The sequence below is a fragment of the Sinocyclocheilus grahami genome, unplaced genomic scaffold (assembly GCF_001515645.1).
Source record: "Sinocyclocheilus grahami isolate Dianchi unplaced genomic scaffold, SAMN03320097.WGS_v1.1 scaffold221.1, whole genome shotgun sequence".
In the NCBI taxonomy this organism is placed as follows: Eukaryota; Metazoa; Chordata; class Actinopteri; order Cypriniformes; family Cyprinidae; genus Sinocyclocheilus; species Sinocyclocheilus grahami.
In genome coordinates, this window is record NW_015505400.1 from 112,540 (window position 1) to 128,331 (window position 15,792).

The 15,792-nt window shown below is 35.1% G+C and overlaps 2 protein-coding genes across 3 annotated transcripts in view; one reads left to right on the top strand and one right to left on the bottom strand.

The window, feature by feature from the left end:
- arpc2 (actin related protein 2/3 complex, subunit 2) overlaps positions 1-11,513 on the top strand; it is a 17,721-nt gene extending 6,208 nt beyond the window's left edge. For both annotated transcript variants that reach the window (XM_016287322.1, XM_016287321.1), the window contains exons 4-10: positions 1,742-1,787; positions 1,871-2,057; positions 3,807-3,900; positions 5,286-5,412; positions 8,063-8,163; positions 8,417-8,517; positions 11,156-11,513. In XM_016287322.1, coding sequence (XP_016142808.1) covers positions 1,742-1,787; positions 1,871-2,057; positions 3,807-3,900; positions 5,286-5,412; positions 8,063-8,163; positions 8,417-8,517; positions 11,156-11,177 — 678 coding nt within the window. In that variant the 3' untranslated portion in view covers positions 11,178-11,513. The remainder of the gene's footprint in view (positions 1-1,741; positions 1,788-1,870; positions 2,058-3,806; positions 3,901-5,285; positions 5,413-8,062; positions 8,164-8,416; positions 8,518-11,155) is intronic.
- Positions 11,514-11,887: 374 nt separating this feature from the next.
- Positions 11,888-13,260, bottom strand: LOC107596567 (PERQ amino acid-rich with GYF domain-containing protein 2-like). Its single transcript, XM_016287323.1, has 2 exons — positions 13,140-13,260; positions 11,888-12,853 (listed from the first exon to the last, which is right to left on the bottom strand). Exon 2 carries the CDS (start codon positions 12,709-12,711, stop codon positions 12,274-12,276), a length of 438 nt encoding a protein of 145 aa, XP_016142809.1. The 5' UTR covers positions 12,712-12,853; positions 13,140-13,260; the 3' UTR covers positions 11,888-12,273.
- Between the last annotated feature and the right edge of the window lie 2,532 nt (positions 13,261-15,792).

Here is a 15,792-nt window from a genome sequence, read left to right on the forward strand (position 1 = left end):
TATATATATATATATATATATATATATATATATATATATATATATATATATATATGGTTATTTGTATGTATGTATGTTCTAAGAGTTCCTGTAAAACCACAACAAGTTCCTTGTGATTGCGCACACTTAAGTTGTGAATAAAGCTCATTCTGAAAGTGAACGGTATGTGTTTTACTCGAGCATTACATAAAAATGTCATTTTAACATTAGTGTAATCATTTTAATACGAGTTTAGGAACTGAATAATAAAAAGGAAAAATAAAACACTGTGTAGTATTTACTCCTTGAATTCAGTATGCACTGATTCTTATTTAAGCTACAAAAGTTATTTAGGTAAGAGCAGTGAGTGATTTTCTCTTTGTCTTTTGTTCATGGCCCCAAATATTGCAAGCTTTAGCGATATGTACATTTGCGATATTTCGATATATTGCTCAGCCCTACTTCCTTACTAAACAGTATTCATTTCTTTTAAAAAAAAATGACCCCCAGACTTTTAAATGTTAGTGTATTATTAAAACATTTTCCTTTTGATTTTGGGTGAGGTGTGATCTGGACATGTTTTTGTGAGGTTTATCGCTTTACGCTGTCCATTTAGAGAAGATGCATACTTACTGAGCAACCGAACTTGTCGGTTTCGAAAATACAGATCGATTTCCTGTGGACACTTATGCAATGTGAAGTTGCAGACAGGAATCTTTATTTCCCACGTTCTTTTGGGTCATTCTTTCATACTCTTCTTGTCTTGTGATTTTACATTATTCAGTCCAGGGTGATCACATTTCAATCACCATTTAAGGGTCTAAATGACATGTGAAACAGCAAGTGCCTATGACTCATTTTGGATAGAGGAAGTCATATGTTTTAAATAAAGAAACACGGGTTCGTTGTTTAGCAAACTTAGCCAGTGTTCAGTTAATTTAGTGATAAGCTGTTGTTTTGTAATGTGTTTTTTGACAAACACATTATTATTTGCAGGCATAGTTCAAGATCGATGCAGTTGCGTCTGCAGGATTTTGAATCCGTGCATTGAGAACATAAATGAATTTATGCAGGATTGTCATGGGTCTTGAGGGTTCATTGAGTTGAGGTTGATGCCAATTTTCCCTGCCAATGCAAATAAATATTCAAAGTCTGTTTCAGCCTCATTCAGGACTGCCAATGTAAATGAAAGGAATGCAAATCATGGGAACATCCTGCAGAAACGGCCCTCAGCTTCCTGTCTGCTCGTGTGATGCACACAGATACAATCTCTTTTAGACAAAAGTGAATTCAAATGCCTTTGTTTTTTTTCTGGGAGCTGTTTTATTTGTTGAATTCTGTTTCTATTCTATGACATTTGGGCTAAAATAGGTGACAAAACACAAAATACAGGTCGCTCAAAGCATGTTAAAAATGCCAGGAATGAAACAAGCCAGTGCTTGTCGTTTTCTCCATGGATAGTTGACATGAAGTAGTTGTTTGGAAGTTAATGTGTCATGTAATGTGACATGCTATACTCTTAGGGTGGGAATGGTAGGCACCTCACAATTCGATTCACTTATGATTCAGAGGACTGCAATGTGATGATAAGTTGATTATCAATGCATCTTGATGTTTTTTTTTTCTGTACAGGATTTATTTTTTTCTCGATGTGCGACTACTTGCAAAGCAAATAATTCGTTATGGATCATAACGAAATATACTTCCAGTATCTTTTATTATTAAAACAAAATGAAAGAGATTTGTATTTGTTGTGTTTCAGTTGCTGAAGCGTGTTTATGGAAATTTCCTTGTGGCACCAGAAGACGGTAAGCCAAGCGGTTGCTGTTTTCATTGTTATTCTTACTGCAAGAATTTCGGTTTGACGGTTTGTTGTTGTTCCTCTCTGAAGGGTACAATATTTCACTGCTCTTTGACCTGGAGGCTCTTCCACCCCACAAAGAGGAGTTGATCCACCAGGCAGGCATCCTCAAGAGAAACTGCTTCGCTTCCGTCTTCGAGAAGTACTTTAAGTTCCAGGAGGAGGGTCGTGACGGAGAGAAAAGGGCTGTTGTCCATTACAGGGATGACGAGTCTATGTAAGCTTCTTGAACTTTCTTCACAACTTCAGGAGAGTAGGGCTGCAACTAATTTCAGTAATCAATTAATCTAGTGATTATTTTACTGATTAATTGAATAAAAAGCAAAAATTTGTTCTTTCGTTTTTAAGGGGTCATATGATGCGATTTCAAGTTTTCCTTTCTCTTTGAAGTGATACAAGCTGTTCGTGAATAGATAAGATCCCTAAAGTTGCAAAGACTAAAGTCTCAAAACCAAAAGAGATCTTCTTTATAAAAGTTAAGACTCGTCCACGCCCTCCTAAAACGCCTCGTTTTAAACACGCCCCCACATATCTACGTCACGATGTGGGAAGATTTGCATAACGCCGCCCAAATGTTCACACAAAGAAAGAAGGCGTAACTTTATTTTTGCTGCCACCGCCGCCGCCATGTTGTGAAGACGCTGTGTGTTTCGTTGCGAAAGCGAAACTACTTTGTTTGGCCTTCCAAAAGAGGACACGACTAGAAATCAGTGGTTAAGTTGTATTTACAACACTGTTCCAGAACACTTCAACCCAAATATTCAGATGTGTGCAGCACATTTTATGGAGGACTGTTTCTTGATCCTGGTAGAGTAGACTACAATGCCGGCTGTTCTGACTCACAGTCTGTAAGTAAGTTTTAATTTAAAGAATTTGCCACTGACGATTCAAACGCGAGTTTTGAGCAGTGTAGAGTAGGGCTTGTTGTTTGTCATTTCTCCGATCACAAATGCAGACATGGTTTTATGTTTACACGGCGCGATGCAATGCAACGCGTAAAAAGACAGTATTAAGTTATTATAATCCGTAATTATGTCCCCACTGGATGCAACAAATGCTTGTTTATAATGGGTTTTATTGGTTTTGTCTCGTTGCTACGGCCGGGACACAGCATCACATTATGTGAGGGGCGTAACATTTCCGTCACACGCTTGAGGTATTCGGCCAATCACAACGCACTGGATAGCTGGCCAATCAGAGCACACCTCGCTTTTCAGACCGATGAGCTTTGTAAAAATCGACGCGTTTCAGAAAGGCGGGGCATAGAGGAGAAACAATAATGTACAGTATGTGGAAAATAATGTGTTTTTTGAACCTTAAACCGCATAAACACATTTCATTACACCAAATACACAAAATAGTGTTCTTTTTAGCAACATCATATGACCCCTTTAAATTAGATTCATTTTATTGACAACATTAACAACAATGTGCAAATTCAAGGCTATAAGGAAAATATGTATGCAATACGTTTTGTGTAAAACAATTTAAAATGGATACAATATAAATAGCATAATATTAATATAATTAGCAATAAATATAGTTTTACATTATTACAAATCTTGACAGTTTGAAAGCAGCAGAATAGGTTAAATCAAATTCCAACAAATACATAAAAAAAAAAAAAAGATTTTCTGTGGAAACTGAGTGGTAAAATCTTTTAAACATAAATCTAACAATTTATTTTTAAATAATTCATTCTGCTTAATTATTAATTCAGATAAACCTAAAATATATTTGAACACATCTTGTGAATTTATTGTATTATACATCTGATTAGATTAATTAAAAAACAAGACAGAAATACTAATGTTTTGTTTTTCCATTTAAAAATATATTCTTGGTATCTTCTTACGTGCATCTAATATTATTTCAATATTTTTAGATCAGTTTTGCATCTGCTGCACAAAGTTTGTAATCCAGCTCGGATCTGATCTGTGTTTGTGTCTCTTCTCATTGGTTTCAGGTATATCGAGTCTAAGAAAGACAGAGTAACCGTTGTGTTCAGCACAGTGTTCAAGGATGACGATGACGTCATCATCGGGAAAGTGTTCATGCAGGTTCGCTCATTTGATCAATCTTGTCCATTTCTGTGCTGCCTTTTGCTGTTGACACACATGCCCTCTGGGTGTTTTGCAATCCAGCCATTTTTTGTCATGGTTTCACATTTAAATGACAAGGTTAAACCACCGTACGTCAAGCAATGCTGTCATTTCTGTATTTACAGAATGAAGTGGCTTCATTTAGACTGACCTCAAAACTTATGAGCTCATTGTTAGAGCTGTATGCTAGTCATTTTATATCACTGTAACTTATGTACAGTAGCCCCCAAAAAGTATTTGGACAAATAGGCCACAATTGAAAATGCATAAATATGTTTGCATTATTTAAAAATATTTTAAATAAATATTTAAGCAAACACTAACTTCCAAAGTTTGTATCTAATGCAATGGTATTAAGGCCTTTTTAAGTGTCCAAAAATGTTTTGAGGGCTACTATAGGTATAGAAAAAAAGAGAGAGTTTTTTGCTGATGTATAAAAATGTCTAAAGATTCTTAAAACAAGATGCATTTACTTGAGAAGCAACATTTAATTTTATTTAGACTTAGACTGATATTTAGACTTGTTTTCATAGATAGTGTCTTTAAAATGTATTTTGTCTTACTGCACTAGCATAATTTTATTTATTTTAGAAAAAAAAGTTCTAATATTTTATGCAGTGTTTTTTTCTTATAAATGTTTCCCGTTTCAAGGATTTTTAGATATTTTAACTGAAAAAGAAGACTTAAATATTCCTCAGTGTATATGCTGCATTCATTTGATCACAATACAGTAAAAACAGTAATATTGTTAAGTATTATTAGAATTGAAAATAAATGTTTTCAACGTGGAATAAAAAATGAAAATGTTAATTGATATTTGGCCTTAATTCAGAATTTATTCCTCATAATTCAGATTTTTTTTCTCTCAATTATGTTTTTTTTTTTTTCAGAATTGAGAGAAATTCAGAAATTTGAACTCACATTTTGAAGAACATGATTTTATCAGAATTATGAGATAAAAAGTCGCAGTTACCTTGTTTACTATTATTCTGTTGCAGAAACAAGTCAGAAGAGAGAGTCAGAATTACGAGAAAAAAGTTGCAGTGACCTTTTTTATTTATTTTGTTTTATTCTATGGCAGATATGGGCTTCCATAGTTTTGTATTTTAATATATTTTATAAATGCGATTCTTTTTTTTTCTGGAAATGTTTGCTTTTTTATAATCCAGCGAATGAAATTTCTTTACAAATACAGGGCATTTCTGGGCTAATTTGACTACCTTAACATAATAATTTCCGCAGTGAAACCACCACCAGAACAGCTGGTGTGTTTGTTAACAGTGGTGTTTTGACAGTCATTATGATGACAGGACAGACTGATGCCTGTGTTTCTCTGTGTTCAGGAGTTTAAGGAGGGCAGGAGGGCCAGTCACACGGCTCCTCAGGTGCTGTTCAGTCACAGAGAACCTCCTCTGGAGCTGAAGGACACTGACGCCGCAGTGGGAGACAACATCGGCTACATCACTTTTGGTTTGTATCATGAGGTCACATACACAAACATTAATTTAGCGTCTGTACTTGAAAATGGCACTTGGCAAGTGTTCATTTCAGACCCTGGTTGAACACTATTATCAACCACAGCTGCTAGTTGGAACAAAGTTAAATAGACTCCCGTCAGGTTCACTTGGTACATGGTAATTTGGACGTTACGAGGCCCGAACAAAGTGCTGCTGCTTACCTGTGACAGGTGCACTTTTTATTTGCATTCGGATCAAGAGAGCAAACGCCCAGCTTCTCTTCATGGCGGTTACACAAACCTCTTAATGAATTAAAAAAGTGCCACACCCCTTTATCAAAGCCAACAGCATTTACCAGCGCTACTCCACTTCAGTTTTTCATGCAACCAGGAAGCATCTAGAAACATGCAATGTTTACTGAGTGCTTATTTAGTTCTGGTTTATTTGTACCTGCCGCAAGAAATGCAGAGCAGCAGTAACTGAAAATACTAATCTTTGTTACAGATTATCTTATTAAATGTATTTAGTTAATAAAATTGATCTTATACCTTTAGTATTACACACAGACATCAGTTCTGGTTTACATTTCATACATTTATGTAATAACACTCTATAAATAGTAACTGCACTGGAAAACGACTTCTCAAGTTTTTAATTAGCCTTTTTGCATATTTTCCAGTTTAAAGGCACAATATGTAAGTTTTCGCCACTAGAGGGCGCGTATTCAAAACAAACAAAGAAGCAAAGGCATATTTTGATGACGCTGTTACTGAGTGTGGAATCATGGGAGTTGTGGTCTTCATCCCCGCAGCCGATGCAATCCAGATGGGACTCGGGCAGAAATGATTTATTAATGTAGTAGTATGAAGCAAAGTGAGGCTGAAAGCCGTCGAAGCGAAATGAGGCCACTGAACGAGCGTGACACACGGCTCGAAAGCAGCAGAGCCTTTATTATGCCACAGTCGACCGCTTCCGCTTCCGCTCCTTCCAGTCGTGTGTATGTGGGGTAAAGCAGCTGTTTTATCATACTAGATACATTTGAAAGTTCTGTTATAATGCTACTCTGTGCGGTCGTCAACGGTCTATTAAAACGTATAACATATTAAAGCGTCTTTGGTGTTTCCATGTTTTCTACAAAACAAAACAACCGGAAATCGAGGGGTTATGTATGACGTCATTGGCAGACAACACAATGTCCAGGGACGAGCCACTATTTAAAATGGCTATTTCTCTGGATTTAAACATTCTTCGAAACATTTGGGATAATGTAAGAACACAAGTCAGCAAAATATATAACACTGTTCTAGTGATTTTTGGATATTTTAATTAAAAAATATACATATTGTGCCTTTTTAAATATTTAACAGTTCTTTGAAACAGAATACATTTACTTGAGAAGCAACACTGAATAAGATATTAAGACCTGTTTTAATAGACTCTCTGTCTTTAATATAAGTGTATTTTGTCTTATTGTACTGACAGGTACAAATACTTTAGTTGCAGTAAAACATTTAATTATTCACATTTTTATGATAAAACGGTATATATGTGACCCTGGACCACAAAACCAGTCATAAGGGTAAATTTTTTGAAAATGAGATTTATGCATCATCTGAAAGCTGAATAAATAAACTTTCCATTGATGTATGTTAGGATAGGACAATATTTGGCCGAGATATAACTATTTGAAAATCTGGAATCTGAGGGTGCAAAAAAATCGAAATATTGAGAAAATCATATTTAAAGTTGTCCAAATGAAGTTCTTGGCAGTGCATATTACTAATCAAAAAGTAAGTTTTTATATATTTATGGTAGGAAATTTCCAAAATATCTTCATGAAACATGATTTTTACTTAATGTCCTAATGATTTTTGGCATTAAAGAAAAATTTATAATTTTGACCCATACAATGTATTGTTGGCTATTGCTACAAATATACCCCAGCGACTTATGACTGGTTTTGTGCTCCAGGGTCACATATATAAAATAAAATGTATGAATTATTACCTCAACAAAAAAATATATACAGCATTTATTTGAAATAGATATATTTTGTAACAATATACACTACAGTTCAAAAGTTTGGGGTCAGTAATTTTTTTTCTTCTTTTTTTGAAAGAAATTAATACTTTTATTAATCAAGGATGTGTTAAATTGATAAAAAGTGATTGTAAAGACTTATATTGTAAGAAAATTCTATGTCTATTTTGATTAAATGCTGGTTTTTTAAAAAAATCCCTCCCCCACCAAAAAAAAAAACAAAACAACGTATCACAGTTTCCAAAAAATATTAAGCAGCACAACTGTTTCCAACGTTGATAATAAATCAGCATATTAGAATGATTTCTGAAGGATCATGTGACACTTAAAAAAAAACTGAAGTAATGATGGTGAAAATTTAGCTTTGCATCACAGAAATAAATTTCCTTTTAAAGTATATTCAAATAGAAAACCATTATTTTAAATTGTAATAATATTTCACAATATTTCGATTTTTGATTAAATAAATACAGCCTTGATGAGCATAAGAGACTTCTTTAAAAAAAAAACATAAAAAATCTTACTGATTCCAAACTTTATGTATAGGTTACCCAAACATGTCACAACTGCAGTGAATTTCATATTATATTTCAAATAAAAATATTGATATCATTTCTCAACAGTGCTGTTTCCTCGACACACCAACGCCAACACCAGAGACAACACCATCAACCTCATCCACACCTTCCGGGACTATCTGCACTACCACATAAAGTGCTCCAAGGTGGGACCCTCCTCAGAAACGCCTCTTTGCCCAACATCGACTATTTGTGTTCATGAAGGGTCGAACACAACCCTTGAGTTTGTAATGTGTAATTGTAATTGCTTTGTAATGTGCTTTTCAGTTTGCAACCTTTGTATGGCCAAGTGAAACACATTTGTCAGCGTGAAGAAAACTGCTATGAAGTTAATGTCTAATCTTGGGAATGTAGGTGTTTTCTCCTCTCATACAGTAGGTGTGTTTTCTCTCGTTTTAGGCTTACATCCACACTCGTATGAGGGCCAAGACCTCGGACTTCCTCAAGGTACTCAACCGTGCTCGCCCCGACGCTGAGAAGAAAGAGATGAAAACTATGTCGTAAGTGCTGTTTCACAATCATTAGTATTTCACGCTTATATGAAACCGCACAAAGTCATCCAGGTCTTTTGAAAATTCAATCTTTTTCTCAGTTGAGGTGGTTGATTTGTGCTGATGTTGGTGCATATCTCTGGGTTTTATTCAACACCAGAGGCGTGTGCTTGCAAAAGATTCATTTGTGATAGTGTGTGTTTGAATTTTCGTTAATTACACTGAGGCGTTGCACCCTCCGCTGTCTCTTAGAGGCTGCTCATATCAGAGCAGATTACCATGTACTTTTAATATTACTAACTTAGCTGGTTGTTGTTTGAGCTTGTTTAAACTAAAATGTGGCCAAATGCTGCAGATACGTCTTCTCTGGAATTTTTTTTCTAGTTGATTAGAGCCAAAGAGAAATAGATTATTATCAATAACGTAGGAACCTGAGCTCTGATGAATTATTTGTATATGTCAGTGTGCTTTTAACTTGGAAAACAAACTTTTTAATGAAGGTCAATACATAATCCTGAAGAAAGATCCACCAATTGGAGAAGTTGCTCTTGCCATTGAAAAAGAGCTCAACAGCAACCACCCACTCCCATAACGCACTGTGAAAGAAAAGTCTTATCTTAAACATCCTATATATTTTAATATTTTGCAATAAACCTCTAAAATAAGGCATTTTATACTTGAAGGCATTATTCTTCGTGAAGTCATTTAAGTTCACAGTTTTGCAGTTTTGCCTTTTCAGTTTCAAATTTCATATAGATTTTAGTTTTCAGTCAAATTCAAATGTTGTGATTCATTTCAGAGCTTGTTGAACTCTTTGACGATTTTGATAAATGTTTCTGGAAAAATGCATTAGAATTTAATTTAACTTAATTCAGTTTTCAGTGAAAATTTATTGTAGAAACTAGATGTTTTCCTCAATCAGTTATTATTTGCACAGTAAAAACGACCTCCTTGGTTAAAGAATTCACAATGACTGGAACGTGAAGTGCTTCTCTGTGTCATCAGACTTTAAAGATTCCTGGGTAACACTTTTCAGGAAGTTTTCATTTGCTAACAGTTAATGCATTAAGTATTTTGAACTAACAATGAGCAACCATTTTTAACAACCTTTATTAATATAGAGGAATATTTATTTCTACATAATGTTTTATTATTAATTCATGTTTGTTCATAATGCATTAGCTAATGTTTATTTATACAGCTTTAAATGTAAAAAAAAACAAAAACATATCATTATATGTAGAAATAGTACAAAGGTCCCATTAGGTGACATTAGTTAATGCATTAACTAACATTAAGCAACAATGATCAATCATTTTGTTACAGTATTTATTAATCTTTCATTCAAACTATTCATTGTCAGTTCATGTCAGGTCAGGTTCATTAAATAATATGAACAGATGCCACTTTTGTTTTTAAAAATGTATTCGAAAATGTTGAAATTGAAGTTACAGTTAATACATTTTATGTTAGCTAATGTTAACAAATGGAAGCTTATTGTAAAGCGTTATTGTAGAAATGAGCATGCATTGTTAGTTTATGATATCTAATGCATTAACTAATGTTAACAAACTGAATCTTTTCTTAAAATGTGCTGCTGATTTCTGACTTAAGTGTTACAGATTCATCCTTAACTATAACATTGTCAGTTCATGTCAGGTCAGGTTCATTAAATAATATGAACAGATGCCACTTTTGTTTTTAAAAATGTATTCGAAAATGTTGAAATTGAAGTTACAGTTAATACATTTTATGTTAGCTAATGTTAACAAATGGAAGCTTATTGTAAAGCGTTATTGTAGAAATGAGCATGCATTGTTAGTTTATGATATCTAATGCATTAACTAATGTTAACAAACTGAATCTTTTCTTAAAATGTGCTGCTGATTTCTGACTTAAGTGTTACAGATTCATCCTTAACTATAAATCCTTAAAGGGGACATCCCCCCCCCCCAAAAAGCCTAAACAGCCTCAATTATCAAGCTGTTTTGGTTTTCTGAGCAATGTAACGTTATACTTTTCAAGCCCTGCCCACATCCGCTGACCGACTGTCCCGTATTAGCATATTTCCGCATGTTTCAATTTCTGTATATTTATGCTGAAGGGCACAAGGGCACAAATATGACATTTATTATAATGGGTTTATGTGAAGATTTTGTTCACTTAAATTAAAAGTTATTTTTTAAAGTCTAATAAATGTTAAAATTGATAGCTCTCCATTATACTGTAATGTTGAATAGCTATAGTATATAGCAATTTTGTAGAGAAATCAGTATTGGTATTATTGGTACTGGCCTTCAGTCATAAAAAAAGATGCCATTAAACAAATATTAAAAAATATACTGTCTTTATGTTGTTTGTACATTAATTTGAAGATTGAATGTGAAATTGCAATATAAAAGTATATTTAAAAACTTTAATGTTAGGTGGGATTAATCGCGATTTAATTAGTTAATTTATTTTAATCGATTGACAGCACTAATATATATATATATATATATATGTGTGTGTGTGTGTGTGTGTGCACTTTTACATTTTCTTGGTATCAATTGTCAGTAGTACATTCGTGCAATACTGATTATATAGCTATATTTATTTCACTGTTTGACCTGTGAATATGAATGTAACCCTCACATCATCTGTCCAGGGGCAAGACCTTCTCCCGTTAAGGACATGATGTGCAATCCCGAGACCAGCATCCGTGGACTCCATCATACACCTCTGGCCAGTGATGTCGATCCTCCATCTGTAATTTGCACCTCAACAGGGAGACGATAAAATTCCTTGCTTTTGCATTTATAGGATAAATGTTATTTGTATGTTGGATAAACGGTTTTTTTGATACGCTCTTATGTTTCATTGCGTAGCTCTGTTGTCTGACAGTGTTTTATTGACATTAGTCATGCAGTATTTTCCCTTTCCTCCTTCCTTTTGCCGCCTTTGTTTCGCCAAATGCATCAATATTGGACAGCATGAAATGGTCATGAATAAACCCGTCTTCTATAAAGAAATTCTTTGTATGTTATTTGGGGTAAAATTACTGTATGCATGCAAAATTTTGGGGTTAAAAAATGCAGATACGAAAAAAAAATTCTCATGCTCACCAAGGCTGCATTTATTTAATCAAAAAAATACAGTAAAAACAGTAGTATTGTGAAATTATTACAATTATAATTTTATTTGAATATATTGTAAAATGTCATTTATTATTTGATGAAAGATGAATTTTCAGCATCATTACTACTCCAGTCTTCAGTGTCACATGATATTTTTGTGGAAATCATGATACATTTTTGTTCAGGATTCTTTGATGAATAGAAAGTTTCAAAGAACAGCATTTATTTGAAATATAAATCTTTTGTGATGTAATAAATGTCTTGCTGTCTAATTTTGGTCCACCCATGCTGAATGTAGGCCTATTATTTTCTTTCAGAATCAAACATTATGATGACTGACTCCAAACTTTTGATTGCCAAAGTACATTATAAAATAACAACACTGAGCAGAAAATTAAACTCATACATGTTTTAATGTGGCAAAGGAGATTGATAAAATAGTCATGGTCATCACAAAGAAAAATTGAGCTATAAGAAGGAAAGACAGAGATGAAGAACCGCTAATGCTGATTAGGATGAGGCAATCGAAAGTCACTCGTTCTCCAACATATCATCTTGAGAAGCTTCCTCCACCTCATCGTGTTCAGCAGGTTACTTCTGTTTCCTCCACCTAATCATCTTCCTCTACATTGGTTGTTCTGCTAACTCTTTATTTTGCGAACGCCTTTTCCACCTCTAACTCCAGTTGTTCTGCCAACTCCTCTTGCTCATCTTTCCACTTTTCCATTGCTAACTCCATTTGTTGTCCACGCTCCTCTTGCTCATCTTTCCACTTTTCCATTGCTAATTCCTCTTGTTGTCCCCACTCCTCTTGTTCTTCTTTCGCTTTTTCCATCGCCAACTCCACTGCTAACTCCATTTGTTGTCCACGCTCCTCTTGCTCATCTTTCCACTTTTCCATTGCTAATTCCTCTTGTTGCCCCCACTCCTCTTGTTCTTCTTTTGCTTTTTCCATCGCCAACTCCACTGCTAACCCCATTTGTTCTGCCAAATCCTCTTGCTCTTCTTTCGCCTTTTCTATCGCTAACTCCATTTGTTTTCCCCACTCCTCTTGCTCTTCTTTTGCCTTTTCCATTGCTAACTCCATTTGTTCTGTTAACTCCTCTTCCTCCCCAAAAATGTGGTTGTTGTGATTAGGATTTTGCTCTGTTCGCTCTGAGAGACCACTTCTCCGTCCACTATTTGTTGCCTGATAATGGCTTTCTTGAGTCCGACAGAAGGTGGAGGAGCTGGAGACAGAAAGCTGGAGGTTAGAGTAAGTCTTTAGTAATTCATTAAGACATTTACAGACATCCCACCTCTCCCGGAATGTCCGGGAGTCTCCCGCATATGATAGCGGCTCCCTGACGCCCGCGAATTATAAACAATTTAATGTTACAAACGGTGCAGAGAGAATCCCTATTTCCACCTGGTATTAAGAGGTTGATCCGATAATGGTCAGCCAAGTGGTATAATATTTACCTGGTGTGATAATGCGTTTACCTACACTTTTTTAAAAATCGTTTTTGTCTTAACCTGTTATTATAATGCGTTTTCCTGGTGTTATCAGTGCGTCTCTTGTGACTGCTTGCAGTTAGATTTCCTTTTATTTAGTGATCATCACTTTCACTTTCGATTCACGAATATTGAAAGTACAAAGGGGTGTTCATTCTCTGGGGCCATTTCCTGGAAATGGGTTGAGTCATTCTATGAATCAGGTGCCTATTGCAGTTTGGGAAAGTAATTTATGAAATTTTTTTTTTTTAAATGTTGTGTTTAAATTTCAATACATTGCATCGCACCTTCTCAAGCTAAATTAACAAATTATTATATTATAATTATATCTACAGAGCAGTATAGGGTGACGTTTTAGTTTAATTTGACAAATAATGTGACATGGTATAAGTTCCTTCTTTGAGAATTTAATGCTGATATTTCAAATATCCACTTTTTCACTTATTATTTTTACTATACAACATTGGGAGGTTCTGCAGCGGTCGCCGCTGCCTCAGGGAAAGTGTATATGGCCCAGACACACAAAATGGTGACCACCATCACGTGCTCTGGCGTAGTTTACGTTAATGGGTGTGTTGATATCCAGCCGAAAGAGCAATCAAGCATAACTTCAGGCGAGCAGGCTCAGAAGTTGGGAATACGTGGAAAGTCACCACTCCCGAATGAGTTCGCGCGAGAGAACATAATCTTTTCGTTTTAAGTCGGTTTGAACAATCAGGATAAGCGCAAGTAAGTACCATTTTGATTAGCCGTCGTACCTACAATGACTGTGCACTGTGTAAACAATGAGTGACGTATACGCGCGAGAGATCACTTCCAGCGCTTGCGTAAACTACGCCAGAGCGCATACATACCTCACGCACCGGATGCTGTGCGCGCGCCCAAAGACAGTTGGACATAGTGGTGTATTAGAGGTAAAATATGATATTAATACTGTTCGGTTTCTGGCACAAACCGATCATTTCGTGTCTTAGGACATCAATGTGTCGTCACGAGCCGCAGGGTTTAATTTGGCTATGTCTGTGCATGTTTTTTTTACTCTCATAGATTTTGTTACCATTGCCATGCATTATACGACTGATAGACAGCAACGGTTAAAGTTAAAAATCATCATATGTGTTTTACTGAAGAAACAAAGTCACCTACATATTGGATGTCCCGGGGGTAAGCAGATAAACATCAAATTTTCATTTTTGGGTGAACTATCCCTTTAAGAGTGGTGGATTTGCAAAACTGGAAGCCAGTCTCAAATGCATAGAAACTGACTTGTTATCTTCAGGTGCAGTGATGGCTGGAAACACTGGACTCGTGACTACCAAACTTGCTGCTGGAATCCATGGTGTGACCAGCTCCGTGGGCACCGGAGCTTGATGTACACTGAATTTCTACAAGTTGTAGAGTGGGAGCATATGCTGCTGTTTTTTTTTTCAACAGGGTTGTACACACTAGATTTGCATGGGCAGCAAGGGAAAATTCTGTATGGAAACAGCAATATTGTGTGATGTCCACATTGCAATCAGTGACAAAAGAGATTTCAAAATAGGATAACACACCACAGATGACAATTCTGTCATTGTTTTCATTCCAAACCTGACTTTCTTTGTTCTGTTGAACATAAATGAAGATATTTTGAAGAATGTTGGTATCCTAACAGTTTCAGTTCCCACTGACTTCCATTATGCACAAAAAATACAATGGAAGTCAGTGGGAACCACATATGCTTGGTTACCAACATTCTTCAAAAGTATTTTTTCCCAGCAGAAGAAAGAAATAGGCCTACAGGTTTGGAATGACATGATGGTGCAACAAACATGCATAAACATGCTTTTTATATTTGTTCTGAAGTACGCCAAAAAACCTAACAAAAACCAGCAGCATAATGTTTTTGGAAAAAGTCTCTAATGCTCGCCAAGGCTGCATTTATTTAATCAAAAATACAGTAAAAACACTAAACATTGTGAAATATCATTACATTTCAAAATAACTGTTTATTTTAATGTATTTTAAAATGCAGTTTATTCCTTTGATGAAAAGCTTAATTTTCAGCATCATTACTCCATTCTTCAGTGTCGATCCTTTAGATATCTTTCTACTGTGCTGACTTGCTGCTCAAGAAACATTTTTTTATCAGTATCAATGTTGAAAACGGTTGTGCTGTTTCATATTTTTTTTTGTGGAAATCCTGATAGGCTACATTTTTGTTCAGGATTATTTGATGAATAGAAAGTTCAAAAGAATAGCATTTATTTGAAATATAAATCTTTTGTAATACCTTTTTCTTCAACGCAGAAGTAAGCCAATGCGTGAGACTTCCGGTTCATTAACTGCTATAAAAATGTTTGCACTACAAACCAGTGTGTTCATAATTAAGATAATACATTAAAATAATATGATAAGACACACCAATTTTCAAAATCAAGCAGCAAAACTAACTGTTTTGTACAGCAAAAAAATACCTGGACGCAGAGATGAGACCGGAAACCAGACCCATAGAATTTACAAATGGCCGCGGCCATTTTTACGACAAGAAAAAGGTGGATAAATGTCTTGCTGTTGCTTATATTGCTTCATTCACCTTTAATTTTGAGACCACGCCCTTCCTTGTCAAATAAACTCTTTCCAAGGAGCGAATATTACTGTATTTATCCGTTTTCTGTTTCAGGTATGATTCTGT

Coding starts and splice junctions, on each gene's coding strand:
- LOC107596567 (XM_016287323.1), bottom strand. CDS start 12,711: ATGGAGTTAGCAATGGAAAAGGCAAAAGAAGAGCAAGAGGAGTGGGGA.